Source organism: Arachis ipaensis, chromosome B1, assembly GCF_059453495.1.
Source record: "Arachis ipaensis isolate K30076 ecotype BB chromosome B1, ASM5945349v1, whole genome shotgun sequence".
Classification (NCBI taxonomy): Eukaryota; Viridiplantae; Streptophyta; class Magnoliopsida; order Fabales; family Fabaceae; genus Arachis; species Arachis ipaensis.
The window spans coordinates 137717984-137735283 of NC_142436.1; the positions used below are offsets into that span (position 1 = coordinate 137717984).

Sequence of the window (17300 nt, forward strand, 5' to 3'; positions counted from 1 at the left end):
AAAATTCTGCTATATTCGTATTAGTAAATTTGTGCTCATTGTCATAGCAATTCTTGTATAGTCCTGAAAATAATTTTACTATATGGTGCTCTTTTTTATTATTGTGCATATATATTATCGAGCAGCAAATGGGTATGGTAGATGCTTCTTAGCATTGGCTTCTTTTTCGATAGTTAATTCTACACACGGTACTTTTTTATCGATGAGCCATGCCTTCCTCTTTCTTTCTGTTAAACAGAATCTAACAAACACACTCACAACAATTAAGACAAACAATTAAGAAGAAGAAGGGCACCGCACAGCAGCAGCAGAAGAAGATCGCACAGAGGACCACACAGAATAGCGAAAAAGGAAGATGTCAACTAGGGAGAAGGGAGATTTTTGAGAGTTTGAAGTGAGGGGGAGAAACCCTCGATTCAATTTGGGATTTCTGCCTCTCTTTGGTCTTTTTTTTTAAATGATTGAATTTTCAATTTAAATTAAAAAGATAAAATAGTCATTTTAATTATATAGTGTTCTTGTATTTTATTAATCAAATATAATATTAGACACTATGTTACTGTCATGTTTATTATATTCAAACATTATACATAAACTAACACAAATATTTTATATCTATGTCTCAAGTATTTATATCTTAATGTCTATGTCTAAGTACATACACAAACCAAATAAAACATTTATAGATTATGGTTAGATCGTATAGACAATAAAATATGATATACACAAAATATAATATAATACAAGATAAACACATATTAATTTTAATTTTTTTAGACAAAAGACATGTAATATATATAAAATATAAAAAAAATAATTTAATTGACTTTTTTAATTATATAAAACATCTTACGTAATTTGAGTGTGTCAAAAGAAGTATTTATATTTTTTTATTAAAATAAAGTGTACATAAAATAAATATGTATCACATAAATGTCATATGTATCTGACTTATAAAGTATGAATATAATAATTCAACAAAATATTCATACTTCATAATATTATATTATTATGGACTTTATTTAAGTTATTCCGAAAGAAATTTAAAAATTTATATCTTCTCCAACTTTTTTATTGTGTTTGAGAATTCATTGTCGCACAAAAAAAATTCAATAATCAGCAGAATTTATTACTTTTAATTAATATTTTTAATTATTAATTATATTTTTTTAATTAAATAATTTGATAACATATTTTTAATTCATATTTTTAGATATTATTAATTAATTACTGAACAAAAATTTTAAATTCTACCGATCTTTTAATATTTTTTTGTAATTTAAAGTAGAATTATTAAGAAAAACGTTAGAAATTATATTTTTACTTTTTAAAAAGAATTTTTTGATCACATATAAAAGGATGTTTAAAAATAAAATAAATCATTTTAATATACATCAAAATATAAATTGGAAAAAGAATTAATTTACATTCAAATGTAAATTATTTCTTCAAAAATTAATTTAAAAGAAGACATCTTTCATAAGGAAAAAAAATATCTTTCAAAAAAAAATCTATATAATATTTATTTAGATGTTATTAAATTGATAAAAAAAATATCTTTTTTAATAAAATTTTTTTTAGTATATTTGATAAATTTTTAATAATAAAAATAAAAATATTAAAAAAATAAAAATATTTTTTAAAAAGTTATAATTTACATATTTTTTTTAAAAAAATATTTTTTACGTCATAAATAAATAAAAAAATATTTTTATATGATTATATTCAAATATAATTAATAAATAATAAAATTATTTTTGGATAAAATATTTAAACATAAAATTATTTTATTTTTTTATAAATTAAAAAAAACTTTAAAAAAAAAAATTTCAAAAAAATTGACGAAACAAACCCACGGCGATATAAACGCTCATGCTATCACAACTGAATTGTTATTTTCTTATCTCAATTGAAGAGTGATTAATTAATTAATTAATGTTTGAATTGGTGGACTTTTCTTTTCTTTTGGTCTTTTACCAGAGTCAGTAAAAGAAAGGTGGATTGTATCGACGATCGACAAATTAAACATAAAAATTGGAGCCACACCAGACGAGACAGATAACGGGAAGCATTGGTTGGTAGAAATGGAAACAAACCCTAATCACATGGTTCCACCCACACCGGCGGTTGATCCTCCGCCGCAGTCACTGCCGTCAAGCCAAAGCCATCCGCAGCCAATCTTCTCATTTCCAAGGAGGCCGACCCTAAGAGTGACTACTGAGTTCGACAGTGACAGTGCAATCTTCTTCCATAAAATTTCTTGCAAGTTGTTGGACACACTTGCCAAGTTCAAGTTCCAATTCCACAATAACAGCAAAGGTGAAATCTCCGAGCCTCAACTCAGCTTCGTGTCCAAGCACCTTAGTCTCCACTATGACCTCGAAGACCAGAATGCTCTTGTTAAGAGTTCCTTCGATGTTGGTCCCAGATTGCATGTCAAAGCTGCTCACGATGTCAAGGTCATATCTCTCTATCAATCTCAATCTCAATCTGATTTCTCCATATTCCTCTTTGTTCTCACTTTTGTGCCCTAATTAAGGCTCAACAAGGAGAGGTTACAATGCTTGCAAACCTCGCTGATCCTGGCTATGCGCTTGAATTGTCCACTCCCGTTCCATCTGTTGGATTGGTATGATTTATTTATTTGCATATTTTTATTTATTTATTTTTGTATCAAGGTGAGTAATAAATAGCAGCTTTGACTTTTGCAGCCAAAAGCAACCCTTAGATTTCCTGTAGGTGAAGTTTCGCTACAGGAGAAGGAGACAGAGGAAGAGGAAGCCAAGAATTTGTTGTCAGTGAGTGGGATTCTCAAGGGTCAGTTTTTTGATGGTGTTGGCACTGCTCAGTATAAGGATGAAGAATTGAAATTGAGATATTGCTATAAGGTGATTTATTTGGTAGCAGCAGTGATGCTTTTCTTTTATTTATTTTTTTTGGTATGATCCTTCTGTTGCTATTTCATCACTTTCCTAAACATTCTCTTGGGATATTTACTGTAAACTTCTTCTTGTGTTTTCTGTATACATTATTTGCCATTTTATTTTTCCCCTCCTTGTTATTTGATGATTTGATCGTTTGATGCTTTGTCTAACTTAGTGTTGAATGTTACAAATAAATGCAGGATGATGAAATGTCTTTTATTCCCACATTATCTGTCCCTTCAAATGCTCTGTCTTTTGCCTTTAAGCGTAGGCTTACTCCTTCCGACAAGTTAAGGTTAGAACAGCCTCTTAAGACTCCACCATATATATGTCCACTGTTCTCTCCCTCACTCATTGATGTCAAAGTGTTTTTAAACAATAATAATGCTAATGGTGGTATTACTAGTTTACAGTCATTGCCATACGACCTGTTCTTGACTAGCATGCTTATTTTCTTTATTTTCTTTGATCTATACCATACCAAGGGATACAATTTTGGCAACATCGGGAGGTAAACGATGTTATTTGTTTAGGGTTTTGAATATTGATTGTGTTCATTTTTCAAGTATTCACATGCTACTGAATAACGAAACTGGAGTGGTGGCACTTGAATGTTGATATAATACATCATAACCCATTGAATAATATAAATTTATTGGAAAGACAATTTTATATTGGTTGTCAATTGCGCAACATACTATTCAACATAGTTTCAATGATGTAGCTGCTTGGATGTTCAATGAGATTAATTGGGTTGTAAAATGCTAAGAGAATGAATTTAATGCTCTGCATACATGAGAATATTGCATTAGATGAATGGAAAAAAAAGGTATACTAAGGGATTGGAAAGCGTTGCTCATTTGAATTATACTTTGTATGAATTTAATGCTCTGCATATATGAGAATATTGCATTAGATGAATGAAAAAAAAGGTATACTAAGGATTGGGAAGCGTTGCTCATTTGAATTATACTTTGTATATTCTAACTTCTTGTACTGTGGTCTGTTGTCCAGTTGTCCTCCACTATTATTCTTTTCTTATTTTAAATAATTTTTTTTATAGAAAAGATGGTATAAATATTCTTTTAGATGGTTTTTGGTCATATATGAAGAACATTTGCAGAAGATTTCGTAAAGAGAGTAGAAAATATAGAGGATCGCCAACAGTTAGAAGTACAGGAAGCGTAAGTAAAATATAGGCAAAAGTGTAAAACCATTGGAAAGGTTTTAGGATTGACTGTTTTGTTTGCAGACGATTTACAACAGAACAGTAGAATGGCATTTGATCTATAAACAACAAAACTTTGTGATTTCTTTGCTGTTGTTGCATCCTTCCTGGCAGTAATCTGAGTGGTTTTGAAATTTGGCTTTTAAAATGTTTGGGAAGTAATTTTGAGTTAGTTAGCATGATGCAACCTTATTACCTTATTTTAAATATTCATCATGAGATTGTGGAATAATGGTATATACTTATCTATGCTATTAAAGACTGTAAGGGGAAAATATGAGCTTGCTACTGGGCATGATTCAGTATTCAGGTTGACTGATTGAATACTCCCTCAATTTTCTTTTTGTTTTTTTCCCCCTTGGGGTACAAGTTGTATTGTAAATTGTCCTGAAATCACAGCCATTGTTAAACTTAGAACAAGATAACTGAAAAAATTTCTGCTATAAAATATGCAATATCTTTACCAACTTTGTATATGAAAAGTTAAAGTCTGCCTATGCTAATGTGGCTTTTATTTTAAATACTTTATGTATAGTTATTGGTACAATTGTGATTCCAACTATTGGAGTGCTGTCTACAAGCGCACCTATGGTAAAGACTTCAAATTCAAAACTGGTTATGATTCAGAGGTTCGTCTTGGCTGGGCATCTCTTTGGGTATGTTCTCATCTTGCAATTATTGAACTCATGCTTGATATCCTTAATAGTATTTTCTCTCTGTGTGTGTGTGTTACTGTGTTGCAAGTGATATGCATTATTTTCACATAATAAAATGTTAAAATATTGGGTTAAATAAGTTCTTGTCCGTGAAAATTTTTTTAATGTGTGTTTTGGTCCTGAATATCTTCAAAATTTCTGGTTTTGGTTGTTGCCATTAATTTGTCATAGTTAAATGCTGATATGGCACATGACATGTGGCATGCCACATTAGATTTCCCTTAGTTTTTTAACTAGAGATGGGAGTGGATTCAGTCCCCCCCCCCCCCCCCCTCTTTTCCTCTCTCAGGCACCATTTCATTAATTCACAAACTTGATACGTAAAATTGTGCAACCGTGTTATGGTGTAAGAAGTCATATGTATAAGCAAACAGAAATGGAAAAGAATGTTATAAAATACTAATAACATTCAAGTAAGAAGGCTTGGCAATGGTATAGCTGTAGCCAGAAGTTGAACAATTCGAAAGTGAAGCTGTAAAACACGAAGTGGTGTGTGCAATTAGAGCAAATGGACAGCCACATAAGTACATAGCCGTATGGATGGTCTTAAGTGCCTGTACTATGTATAGTGACTTGATTCGTTCCATTCAGGTCGGAGATGAAGGTGGGAAAGCCAAAGCAGCCCCCATGAAGATGAAAGTTCAATTCATGCTTCAAGTGCCACAAGACGACATAAAATCTTCAGTTTTAATGTTTCGGGTTAAGAAGAGATGGGATATTTAATAGTTTGCTGATGTATTTCTATTCATCTCATAGAAAAGAAAAAAAAGAAAGGTACTTGTTATTGATAACTCCATGGTGTCGTGGTACCTTGACACATCATCATGAAAAAGTGTTATTGATCAACTATTTTGACTGGTTTATGTGAAGACCAGAATTTTCAACTGTACACATTTTGTAAAATAATGTTCTGATTTGTAATTTTCAAGCTTAATATTCTCAGATGGAGACGATGCTGAAATTATTTATTAATTTTTTTAGTTTTTTGCGATATCTCTCGATCCGTCAGACTAATAATTAATTCGTCCATTTACTATGCTTTTGGTCGTTGCACATGTAAATTTGCAAGTTCATGTTCTGATAAAAAACGCCTTTCTGTACAAAAAATAAAAAGCCTTTCTTCATACGCGTAGGGGGTCCAGAAAACTGTAAGTGTCAACATCCTTACTACTTGGTCTTTACAATTGAGTTATATTTTAGCCCTGTTGGATACAGGGCTAAGTCTGAATTTCAGATGAACATGAGATTTTCAACAAAATAAGTAGCTTTGGGATTTTGAGCAATTTGGGCTTGGAAGGAACGTGACTGATGAGTTCATCCAATGCGACTATACTTGAGAGGGCTTATTCCCCATGGAAATGAAACATGGAGAAGTTTTCTTACAATTATTATCTTTTTTCTTACAATTTGTCAAATAGATTTATCTTTTTATGCATTATGATATAATTATTAGTCTTTTCTGTCCATAATATGGTATCTATCATTTCACTGCCACCGTGTATTATGATTAATTTAGGGCTACTTTATTAGTCTAACATTTTAAAGTTTTTTCCATATCCAATACGAGAATCAAACTTTCGGGTTAAAGTATTTGAACTTTCTTCGTATCATCTTTATTCTATGAAAATGATTGAAATATATTATTTTAGAGGATATTAAACACTTTATTGAAAATCTATATATTCTAATTTCTAACGCAATCTTAGGATATGTTCAAAAAAAAAAAAGTTAAATAAGAATTTTATTTTATGTTTTTCTCGGAAAGTAGCTCGAATCAAGCCCTTATTCTTTCGATTAACAAAAAAAAAAAAAAAGGAAAGGTGGGATCCCACTCCGTCCGTGCGAAGCGCTGAAATCCGAAGCTTTTACAGTGAGAAGGAAAAGGTGTAGAGATAATTGAATTGTATTGTATTGTGAAGAAAAAAGGAAGGGAGGGAGGGAGAAATTGGGAGAAGAGATGAACGCAATTATGTCTCTAAGTCCTTCCACCAATACCATCATCACTTCCTCTTATCTCTCCCCACATTGCTATTATTCCTACAAAGCCAAGCCAAACCCTAATTTTAATTTCAATGCCTTCTTTTACTTCTCTCTCTCTCACCACCACAGCCGCCTCGCTCACTGGAACACCGCTGCTCCCAAACCATTTCCTTCTAGACGGACGGTATCTCTCTCTCTCTCTCTGAACTCCTTGGTTTTTGAATTTTATTCCAATTGCTTAATTATGTTCTGAACAGTTTTAGAATGATAATTCCATGTACGTATTCAAAGCTGCTACCTAGAGTATTGCCTAATAAGATATAATAGTGAAGTCTAGCGTTATCATATTTATGTAATGGAAAAGTATGCTTTCGTTTGGGTAGTGTGTGTAGGATTGGTTTGTGGATCTTGCATCAGCAGGCAGTTATTTTTTCACGAATTTTTACTACCAGGGACTCTGTTTTTGTGTACTGGTATAGTGGCTTTATGGACACATGAAGAGGGATCAAGAGCCAGGTTACGAATTCGATGACGTGTTAGGCTTATATGGTTCTGACGATGAACTAGGCAAACAAATTCCCACTCAGGCTCAATCTGTTGTCGAAGGATCAGGGTCAGTTATGGTATCTGAGTTCAAGCCTGTTCCTGATGTTGATTATCTCCAGGTTCGTAACCATTCAGCTGCAAAACTTGTATAAATTTTATTGATCCTCTAATGTTTGTATTGACACATCATTGAATTGGTCGTCAATAAAAAGGTTAATGAGTTTCTAAGTAGTTGGAATTCGGAAACGTATTATTGGGTCAATACTCTAAGGAGGTGTTATATTGGCATTGGATAGAAATTAAATACTTGAAATTTTCTGTAGTTATAACTAAGTCTTTTTTGCTATCATTATTTTTAATAAATAGTATATGTTCTTTAATGAAGTATTACAGGCACTTTTTAATTATTTTTTTCCATGGCTAAAAATAATATTAATCTAGTTATTATTGTAACCTGAAAATAACATGAGTTGTCTTCTTGATAGTAGGTTACACAATATCATTAAATAAAGTTTGATATTTTACAGGAGTTACTGGCCATTCAACAGCAAGGACCTAGAGCTATTGGCTTTTTTGGAACACGGAACATGGGATTCATGCACCAGGAATTAATTGAGATTCTTAGCTATGCTATGGTTATAACGGTAAGATGTTGTAACTTGTATCATCAATCAAGATTATCTTAAAATATTGTAGATAACACTATTCTGATTAGGATTTCTCGGTATTCATTCCTATGTCTTTGTCTAACAACTGCTTGTGCCTTTGTTTATGTAAAAATTTTTGCTTGCAGAAAAATCACATATTTACATCTGGAGCATCTGGGACTAATGCAGCTGTTATTCGAGGTGCTTTACGGGCTGAGAAACCAGAGTTGCTTACAGTTATATTGCCTCAAAGTTTAAGCAAACAGCCTCCTGAGAGTCAGGAGCTGTTGTCAAAAGTAAGGTTTAAGTTTGAAGTGTTTGTGCACCCTCTTTCAGATGAAATGAAAGTTCTGTGTTTATACTCCTTTTCATAATATGCTCTACTTAATTATTTCAACCAAAGATAGTTTATTTGTAGAACTTAGTCCTCTTTGTAGTTGTTTATGACGTATTTATCCTCAGTTAAGAAAAGATATGATATCCTTTGTGTGTTTATCTATTGTTATATCTATATATATTTATATAATTACCAAATGTAAAGAATAGTGTAAATTTTATTCCCTTTTATGGAGTGTGTGCTGAGGGGATTTTTATTGGGATTAGGAACTGGATTATTCTTCTTTTGAAGGATGTGAACTAGATTTTTCATTTCTATGTGTATTCCCGTCTCTTAGTCTCAATTATATACTTTACCTCTTTGAATTTAGAGGTTATATAAGCTGGAATCTCTGCCCACAGTTAGAATATCTTTTGCTATTTTTTTTGCTTTTATTGGAATATGTTCATCTTTATTTCTTTTAACACATTTTTTTCCTTCCTTTTTCACAATTTTTAGTGGAAATCTTTTATGCATGTTGGAAATGAAAAGATGTCACTAAAAAGAAAAGGGGAGGGGGGAGGGGGGGGGGGAAAGAAAACTGTCTCATACTACTAAACCTATTGGATCTTTGAGATCAAATAACATCTTAAAATGGCTGTCTGATTTCTCTAGTAATTCTAGACAGGCTAGTCCAGTTTTTTAGACTGATTCCTGATTTCCTTCAATGTGCAGGTGAAAAATGTGATAGAGAAGCCCTACAATGATCATCTACCTCTGATAGAAGCAAGCAGGTTTATATTTGCTTTTTCTTGTTTCATTTTAGCATAAATACTAACCAAAACTTACGGGAAATGTTAATTTGACAACTAAAATGGAGCAACTAAGTGAACATTCAACAACTATAATGTAAACGTCTCAATTGTCCTCATTTAGAGATGAGAGAAGAGAGTGATGAGGGAAATTGAGACTTTTCCTCTGTAGTAGTTGGTGGTGTTTTTTTTTCCCCTTTTAGTGGTCAAATCAGCATGCTTTCGCACAACCTTCGATAACATCTTTGTTCCAAATGCAGGCTATGCAATATGGACATCATTTCTCACGTCCAGCAAGTCATTTGTTTTGCTTTCCATGATAGTAGGTTGCTAATGGAAACTTGTCAGGAAGCCAAAAATTTAAGGAAGATCGTGACTCTCTTCTACCTTGACTGACACATTTTTTACGCATCACAATAAATTATTTATGTGCATAATGGGTTCACCAAGAGAGTAGTGCTTATTTTTACTTGTAAATTATATTATAATCATTAAATGAGGTATTGCTTTCTCGTGCTTCTTCGAAGATCGTTAGGAAGGTACATCAATTTCATTCGTGAAGAATGGTTATGGATTTTTTCTTTAAATCTTCTTTTTTCCATTTCCTTTTTATTTTTTATTTTGCTTTTTGTTTTTGTTTTAGTTTAAAGATGGGGTTAGGAGGGAGGGAGGGAGGGAGGGTTGGAAGGAGAAAGTGCTTCGAAGAGTATTTTTGGATCCAATTTTTTCATAGATAGAAGGCTACTTTTATATTTATGATATCTTGAAATTTGACCTTACTTAGAATTGAGAATGAGAATTGTAGTCAAAGTGCTCAATATCTTTGTGTGGTGTATAAATAATCGAATTTTTTTAATGAAAATTATGTCTATAAATTTTACCTGTATTTGAAGAATTATTTATTACACTATCCATTTCAAAATATCCACGAAAAAACAAAAATAGAATAAATATATAATATCGACGCTTTTATATTCTTAAGGATACTTGTTAACGTAATTAAAAAAAAAAAACTTTCTTTAATCCTCAAAGTTATATATATTTTAGTGTTCAACAATTATTTATTCACTATTAATTTGTTAAGAGAATCATTTATGAATGTTTTGCACCCTTATTGACTATTTTTAATTTAAAATTTGTGTGGAAAATATCCGTAACTATATCATATGAGATATGATTTAATGCTCGCAATTTCATTTGTTCACTCTAATCATAAACTGTTATGGGAGATCATAACGAAATCTAACTAAGATTTAGAAACAAACTCACATGATTATAATGGAGTTAATACTCCCTAAAATTTGATCGCGACTCAATTTAGTCCTCAAAATTTCAATTGATTCTAATTGTACCCTAAAATTTTGATGCGTGCTTCAATTTGGTCCTTTCGTTGTTTTCCGTCACTGGAAAGCTGACCTGGCAATTTTAGTTGACATCTGGCACTGTCAAAACGACGTCCTTTAACTCTTGGCGCCGAAAATATTTAAAAACAACGTTGTGTGACATGAAAAAGGGGTTAAACCAAAAACTTAACCTTAACCACTTCAAAAGTGAAATCTAAATTGACCTTTCTTCTTCCTCCTCCTCCCCTCATATACGTACCCTCAGAGAAGAACCATGGTTGTCGCTGTAACTGAAGTTTGAAACTTTTCTTACTTGTTTCGCCTCCCATTGTGAAAACTAATTGCCTGGAAATCACCATCTCTTCAAAAACAGGTTAGTAACAAAATCGTTGCTCTCAACATACCATGTTCTGTTTTTTGCAAAATGTTGCATGAGGTTTGTTTTTCATTTTTTTCGCTCTACTTCATAAGTAAAACTTTGGGGGACTTTGGTTGATTATGGTTGTTGATGATGATAGAGTTCTTGTATGCTAGAGTTTAATTTTTTTGTATGTATGTGGCTGTGATCAACTGAATCTTTCAATTCTTTGTAACGCAGTCATTAATTCTTCATATTTCATTTTGTACAAGATGTCTCTGGTACGGGTTGAGAGATAGATCAAGAACTTGCGGGTTGAGGCAAATGCCGGATCACTTGACTGGAGCAATGGGGGGAGGTACCTGCAAAGACACTCCGACGCTCAAGTCAGAATGGATCTAAGAGGTATAAGGTGTGAGGAATGAATGAATACCTGAGGGACTTGGGTCCTCATTTTATAGGCGTTGGTGAACATCTTATCTTATCTTATCTTATCTGGCTAAGATAAGGGAGATGTTTGAATTTGAAAGTCGGTTAGGAGTTCTAGAGGGCCGGTTTCGGGCCTTTCGGAAGACGGAGATGGGTCAGACCCGAGGAACCGGGTTCGAGTTTAGCCGTGGGTCCGGGATCCGTGGGCCGGATCCGTAACAGTTGCCCCCGCAGCGGGAGAGCGAGCAAGGTCGGTCTGTCGCTGGGAGGTGTGGTATTTGACTGCGGGCTGGGTCTTTAGTTTTTCTTGGGTGTTCGTTTGATTCTCCGTCGTGAGATCGGTGTCTTGGCCTCGGCTTTTGCTGGAAGGTTCGTCTGACCGTTTTGGTTTGACGTGACTCTTCCGAGCCTACTGCGTCTGTTGCGTTCTTCGAGGCGTGCTTTATTAGCTTCTATTTTCGAGGGAGGTGTTTAATGCGAGGGAGCATTTTCCTCTTTTGCCCCTACGAGCCTTACCTTGTCTTAGGGTTATTTGTGTATTTTTGCCCCCCTCCTTTGGTAACCGTTTTGGCCTTTTAATTCCCTCGTTTGTTTTATTTTTCCTTTTTTCGTTTTTTCTTAAAGAAATCTTCTTTTCTCTCTGTGTTACTGCTCTCTGGTGCTTGTTTGCCGCTTCTGCTTCTCAAGCTTCCCCAGGATCTTTTTTCTCCGTTTCCAGGTTGGTGTGCTTCGCTTTTCTTCTTTTTTGTTTTGTGCTATGCCTGTTTTGTATTTGCCATGCGTTGCTTTGTTATTTCCTTGCTGCATTGTGTTTTCTGTGGTGGTATTTAAGTTTTGGGGGGGGGGGGGGGGCTGAGTGTGGTTGTGTTTGGTTAGTAGTGGCGGTGCACCACCGTGTTGGTTTTGGCAGTAGCGGTAGGTTTCTGTTCTTGCTTCTGCGTAGGGTTGGTAGGCTGATGGTGGTGCTCCTCCCTGTTTTAGGTATGCATCGGCGGAGAAATGAGGGTGTTGGTGCTCCCGTGGCTCCCTCCAGGGGCGTCCCCGCTCGCTACACTTGGGTGACTAGCGACGTGTGGGGTGTTCCGTCACGGATGACGGAGGCCGATCTTCAACGCCTCCGTGATCAGGGGGCGATTTGTGGTGGTGGTGAGATGGAGCGGCAGTACGAGCTTGCCCTTCCAGATGCCGACGAGCGTGTCTGTTATTTAAATCTTCATTCGCCCACTATTCCGGACTGGATGTGGGTTTACGAGTCGATGTTTACACGGCTCGGCGTGCGGTTTCCTTTCTCGCCGTTTGTTCAGGATTTGCTGAGTCGGTGTTCCGTGGCGCTGTCTCAGCTTCATCCGAATAGTTGGGCTGCCGTGCGGTCTTTTGAATTGGTGTGCCGGTATCTCGACCTTCCGGCTTCTGTTCCTATTTTTCTTTTTCTCTTCTTATGCACTCTCCCGACTAAAGAAGGGAAGCATAAGAAAGGATATATGTCATTCCGTGCTCAGCCTCATCGCCGAATTTTTGGGTTGTTTGAGGATTCCTTTCATGGTTTCAAAAGGGAGTATTTTAAGGTGCCTCCCGTTCAGGGGCATCATCCGTTTTGGTTGTCGCCGGAAGGCGTCCGCCGGTTTCCGACGTACTGGAATTTCCGGGCTGGCCCGTCGGTTTTGACTAAGTTCACCTATGATGGCTTGTCCCAGAAGGATAAGGATGTCGCCAACATTTTGTGGCATTTGTTTGGCGAGCGTCCGTTGAATCCTCGTGATGTCATGGGGGACCCCGAGGCTTGTCGGGCGTATATCGGTGTGTGCCCTGTCTCTTTCCTGATTTTTTATGTTTTGTTTTCCCGAGTTTGTAACTTGATTTTTTCTTTGGTTTCTTTCAGTTGAGATGGCTGGTGGGCTGACTTCTTTGGCTAGGTTGAAGGCCGCGATGGGTCAGGAGGAGGGATCTTCGTCTCCTTCTACCCCTGTCTCTAATCCTGCCGTGGATTCTCAGCCAGTTTCTCATGAGGTGGTTTCCTCAGGTGCGCGGGCCGATGCTCAAGTTTCTCCTGGTCCTGCGAACTCTCCTGAAGTCGTCGTGGTGACGGCTGCTGAGGCTTCTCGGAAGAGAAAAAGGCCTGAGGACCCGAGCAGCGAGACTTTTGAGGAGGAGGGTTTGGTGCCTAGTGTGATGGATCGTCGTTTCGATGCCCCGGGTTTTATTGATCAACACTTGATTCCTGGTACGAAGTCGTTTTTTGATGGTTGCGATGTTTCGTTCCAGGCCAAGTCGGTGTACCGTGCCCTCCTTCAGTCTGCTGTCGTTGTTCGGAAGGCTGAGCCCGTGATGGCTCAAGTTGGTTTGCTGGATAAGAAACTCCGTCACTCTCAGGCTGAAATGGTTAAGCTGAAGGAGAAGCTTGAGGCTGCCGAGATTGCGAGGGAAAAGGCAGTGAAGTCTTCTGAGGAGGCCGGGGCAGAGATTCTCCGGCTTTCTGAGGTTGAGACTTCACTTCTTTCTCAACTGGGTGAGGAGCGGCAAAAGGCTTCTAATGCGGGTTCCCAGGTTGCCGTGCTTCTCGGTGAGACGGAGGCTTTGAAGGCCGAGGTTGCTGCCTTGAAGAGGGAGAAAACGGAGTTGTTGGCTGATGCTAAGGATGCGATTGCTGCTACCGAGGAGACGATGAAGGCACAGGCCCTGGTGCTGGCTCCGGGCGTGGACGTGTCCGTGATGGGAGCGTTCAAGGCCGTTCGTGATGGCCGGATAGTCGACCTCGAGTAGCTTTATCTCTTGTAATTTTGTATTTTTGTCTTGAGACTTGGCTTGTTTTTTGGATATTTTGGTTTAGCCGTGGGCTGTGTAACCGTGACTTCGTAACTCCGGATTTCGTTAAATGACTTTTTTGGCCGTTCGGGCCTTTTTGTATATTCCGTTTAAGACTGTTCCATTTTTTGGTTTATTTCGTTCCCTGTTTGGGATGAGCGGACTGTCGTGTGGTCGTATTTTTGTGGATATCTGTGTGTTGGGCCTGGGGGTGATCGGTCCCCCAGTTGTGGCCGTAATTTTGTTCCGTATTTGGGATATCTTAAAATTAAAGAATTTAGGGATAGCCTTTTAATGGAATTTTATTGATGGGTGGGCCTCGTTAAAACCCTCCGTCTTTGGGGGGAAAGAGTACCCGGGATTGATACTTAAGCAATTTCAAGAGTTGTAAAATGGGAAGATAAGCAAATTTGAGAGTTGTAAAATGGGAAGATACATAAACAAGTAAAAAGGGTGACCTAGTTAGGTCGGCCTAGGTGTAGTATCGCCGTAAATTTGCGGCGTTCCAGGTCCTTGGGACTTCGTCGCCGTTAAGCCGTTCGAGTTTGTATGCTCCTTTTCCGATTACCGCCTTGATTCTGTATGGTCCTTCCCAGTTGGGGGTGAGTTTCCCTTCTCCTGGGGTCGGGGGACCGATGTCGTTTCGTCGTAGGACGAGATCGTCGGTTGTGAATTCTCGTCGGATGACGCCATGGTTGTATCTTAAGCTGATTCTCTGTTTTAGGGCTAGCTCTTTGATATGAGCTATGGTTCTTTCCTCGTCAATGAGGTCTCGTTCTGCTTCTTCGTCGTTACTGCCGACCGTTTTTCTGGGGCTTGGGTCTCCGATTTCTACCGGGATGACCGCTTCCACACCGTATGTTAATCGGAAGGGTGTTTCTTCTGTGGTCGTTTGCGGTGTGGTTCGGTATGACCATAGGACCGATCCGAGTTCGTCGGCCCATAGTCCTTTGGCTTCGTCGAGCCGCTTCTTGAGTCCTTTGACGATTATTTTGTTTGCGGATTCCACCTGTCCGTTTGTTTGGGGGTGTTCTACCGAGCTGAAACGGTGAGATACGTGTAATCCTTCTAAAAATTCTCTGAACTTTTTGTCAGCAAATTGGGTTCCATTGTCCAAGATAACGATCTCGGGGATCCCGAATCGGGTGATGATATGTCGCTAGAGGAATTTTCGGCATTGGGCTGCCGTTATGGAGGCTAGGGGTTCGGCTTCGATCCATTTGGTGTAGTAGTCTATGGCGACGATGAGGTACCTGAGTTGACCGGGTGCCGTAGGGAAAGGCCCGACGAGGTTGATACCCCAGGTGCCGAACGGCCGTTCTGCCGATATGATGCTGAGCTGGTGAGGGGCGGCTTGGTGGATATTGGCGTACCTTTGACATTTGTCGCAGTTTTTAACTATTTGTATGGAATCTCGGATAATTGTGGGCCAGAAGTAGCCTGCCCTGATGACTTTTTGGGCTAACGTTTTGCCTCCGACGTGGTGGCCGCAGCAGCCTTCGTGGATTTCGCAGAGTATGTACTCCGTGTCCCCGGGTTCAATACATTTGAGCAGGGGTTGCGAGAATCCGTGTTTGTATAGTTGTCCTGCGACAATAGTATAGTTGGCGGCTTCCCTTTTTATTCGCTTTCCCTCTTTGGGGTCTGGCGGCAGTGTTCCCTCGAGGAGGTACTGTAGGATAGGGTGGGTTAAGGACCCCTGGTTTGACAATGTCAGATGAGCGTTGGTTGTCGTTGACACGGAAGGTGACTTGACGACTTCCTGGATTAGTGATTTGCTACCGTGTCCGGGTTTGGTGCTGGCTAGTTTAGAAAGTAGGTCTGCCCTTGCGTTTCGTTCCCTAGGAACGTGCTGTATGGTGATGTGCTCGAATCCTTCTTTTAATTTGTTTACCTTGGCGAGGTATTGTTGGAGTAGGGGATCTCGTGTCTGGTAGTCTCCGTTAATTTGGGAGCTGACTACTTGGGAATCGGTATTTACCTCTAGGATTTTTGCTCCGACCTCCCGGGCTAAAGCTAGGCCTGCTAAGAGGGCCTCGTATTTTGCCTGGTTGTTTGAGACCGGGAAATCGTATCGTACTGACTGTTCGATCACGACTCCATTTTGGCTTTCAAGAATGACTCCGGCGCTTCCGGAAGTGATGTTCGAGGAGCCGTCAACGTGTAGCCTCCATGATTCGGGGGTGGAGTTTCCTGGTGTCATTTCGGCGATAAAGTCGGCCATGGCTTGTGCTTTGATCGCGTATCGGGGTTCAAACCTGATATCGAACTGGGATAGTTCGATGGACCATGCTAGCATTCTGCCTGCTAGGTCGGGTTTTTGTAGTACCTGCTTAACCGCCTGGTCGGTTCGAACCATCACAGAATGGGCCTGGAAGTATTGTCGTAGGCGTCGGGAGGCTGTAAGGAGTGTGAAGGCTAGTTTTTCTAAGCGTGAGTAGCGAGCTTCCGCATCCTGTAAGACTCTGCTTATGAAGTATACAGGTTTTTGTTCTTTTTTCTCGTTTTCACAGATGAGCGCTGCTGCGAGTGCCTCCTCCGTTATGGAGAGGTATAGGTAGAGTGTTTCCCCTGTTTGGGGTTTGGCGAGGATTGGTGGTTCCGCTAAGACTCTCTTGAAATGTTGGAATGCTTCTTCGCATTCCGTTTCCCACTTGAAAGGGGCTCCTTTTTTCATTAATTTGAAGAAGGGGATCGCCTTTTGGGCCGATGCCCCGAGAAAGCGTGATAACGCCATCAATCGGCCGGTGAGCTTTTGGATGTCTTTAACATTTTTTGGGCTCGTCATTTCGGGGACGGCGCGACATTTCTCCGGGTTTGCTTAAACTCCGCGTTGCGTGATCATAAAGCCGAGGAACTTCCCTGCCTCCATCCGGAAGGCACATTTTGCCGGGTTGAGTCGCATTTGGTGCTTCCGTAGGGTGTTCATTATGACCTTGAGGTCGTCGGTGAGTTGCTCGCCGGATTCGGTTTTGACGAGCATGTCGTCTATGTAGACTTCTAGTTTGTTTCCGGATAGGTTTTGGAATATCTTGTTGACGAGTCTTTGATAGGTGGCTCCTGCGTTCTTCAGGCCGAAGGGCATCACTGTGTAGCAGTATGTCCCGTCTGGGGTGATGAACGCTGTTTTTTCTTCGTCTGGGCGGTGCATCGGGATCTGGTTGTAGCCGAAATACGCGTCCATGAAGCTGAGGTATCG

At 38.5% G+C, this 17300-nt stretch overlaps 3 protein-coding genes across 3 annotated transcripts; 2 read left to right on the plus strand and 1 right to left on the minus strand.

Moving 5' to 3' along the window:
• Positions 1–1891: 1891 nt before the first annotated feature.
• On the plus strand, positions 1892–5812 carry OEP37 (chloroplast outer envelope protein 37). The gene is made up of 6 exons (XM_016339310.3): positions 1892–2459; positions 2540–2629; positions 2712–2888; positions 3125–3219; positions 4688–4808; positions 5460–5812. Exons 1-6 carry the CDS (start codon positions 2085–2087, stop codon positions 5589–5591), a joined length of 990 nt encoding a protein of 329 aa, XP_016194796.1. The 5' UTR covers positions 1892–2084; the 3' UTR covers positions 5592–5812.
• Positions 5813–6577: 765 nt separating this feature from the next.
• LOC107635754 (uncharacterized) lies at positions 6578–10055 on the plus strand. The gene is made up of 6 exons (XM_016339323.3): positions 6578–7032; positions 7328–7513; positions 7922–8038; positions 8188–8337; positions 9093–9151; positions 9430–10055. Exons 1-6 carry the CDS (start codon positions 6826–6828, stop codon positions 9563–9565), a joined length of 855 nt encoding a protein of 284 aa, XP_016194809.1. The 5' UTR covers positions 6578–6825; the 3' UTR covers positions 9566–10055.
• A 5279-nt stretch (positions 10056–15334) lies between these two features.
• Positions 15335–16889, minus strand: LOC148578553 (uncharacterized). The gene is made up of 2 exons (XM_088503095.1): positions 15575–16889; positions 15335–15474 (listed from the first exon to the last, which is right to left on the minus strand). The coding sequence occupies exons 1-2, from the start codon at positions 16887–16889 to the stop codon at positions 15335–15337; spliced, it is 1455 nt and encodes a 484-aa protein (XP_088359221.1).
• Positions 16890–17300: the final 411 nt, after the last annotated feature.

What these genes read in the sequence shown, in the direction of transcription:
- LOC107635754 (XM_016339323.3), top strand. Translation starts at nt 6,826, where the DNA reads ATGAACGCAATTATGTCTCTAAGTCCTTCCACCAATACCATCATCACT. An exon ending in CATTTCCTTCTAGACGGACG is followed by an intron (nt 7,033 to 7,327) that starts GTATCTCTCTCT and finishes GTACTGGTATAG; the next exon opens with TGGCTTTATGGACACATGAA. An exon ending in CCTCTGATAGAAGCAAGCAG is followed by an intron (nt 9,152 to 9,429) that starts GTTTATATTTGC and finishes TTCCAAATGCAG; the next exon opens with GCTATGCAATATGGACATCA.
- LOC148578553 (XM_088503095.1), bottom strand. Translation starts at nt 16,889, where the DNA reads ATGACGAGCCCAAAAAATGTTAAAGACATCCAAAAGCTCACCGGCCGA. An exon ending in CTGCGGCCACCACGTCGGAG is followed by an intron (nt 15,475 to 15,574) that starts GCAAAACGTTAG and finishes CAAATGTCAAAG; the next exon opens with GTACGCCAATATCCACCAAG.
- OEP37 (XM_016339310.3), top strand. Translation starts at nt 2,085, where the DNA reads ATGGAAACAAACCCTAATCACATGGTTCCACCCACACCGGCGGTTGAT. An exon ending in AAGCTGCTCACGATGTCAAG is followed by an intron (nt 2,460 to 2,539) that starts GTCATATCTCTC and finishes GCCCTAATTAAG; the next exon opens with GCTCAACAAGGAGAGGTTAC. An exon ending in CCGTTCCATCTGTTGGATTG is followed by an intron (nt 2,630 to 2,711) that starts GTATGATTTATT and finishes TGACTTTTGCAG; the next exon opens with CCAAAAGCAACCCTTAGATT.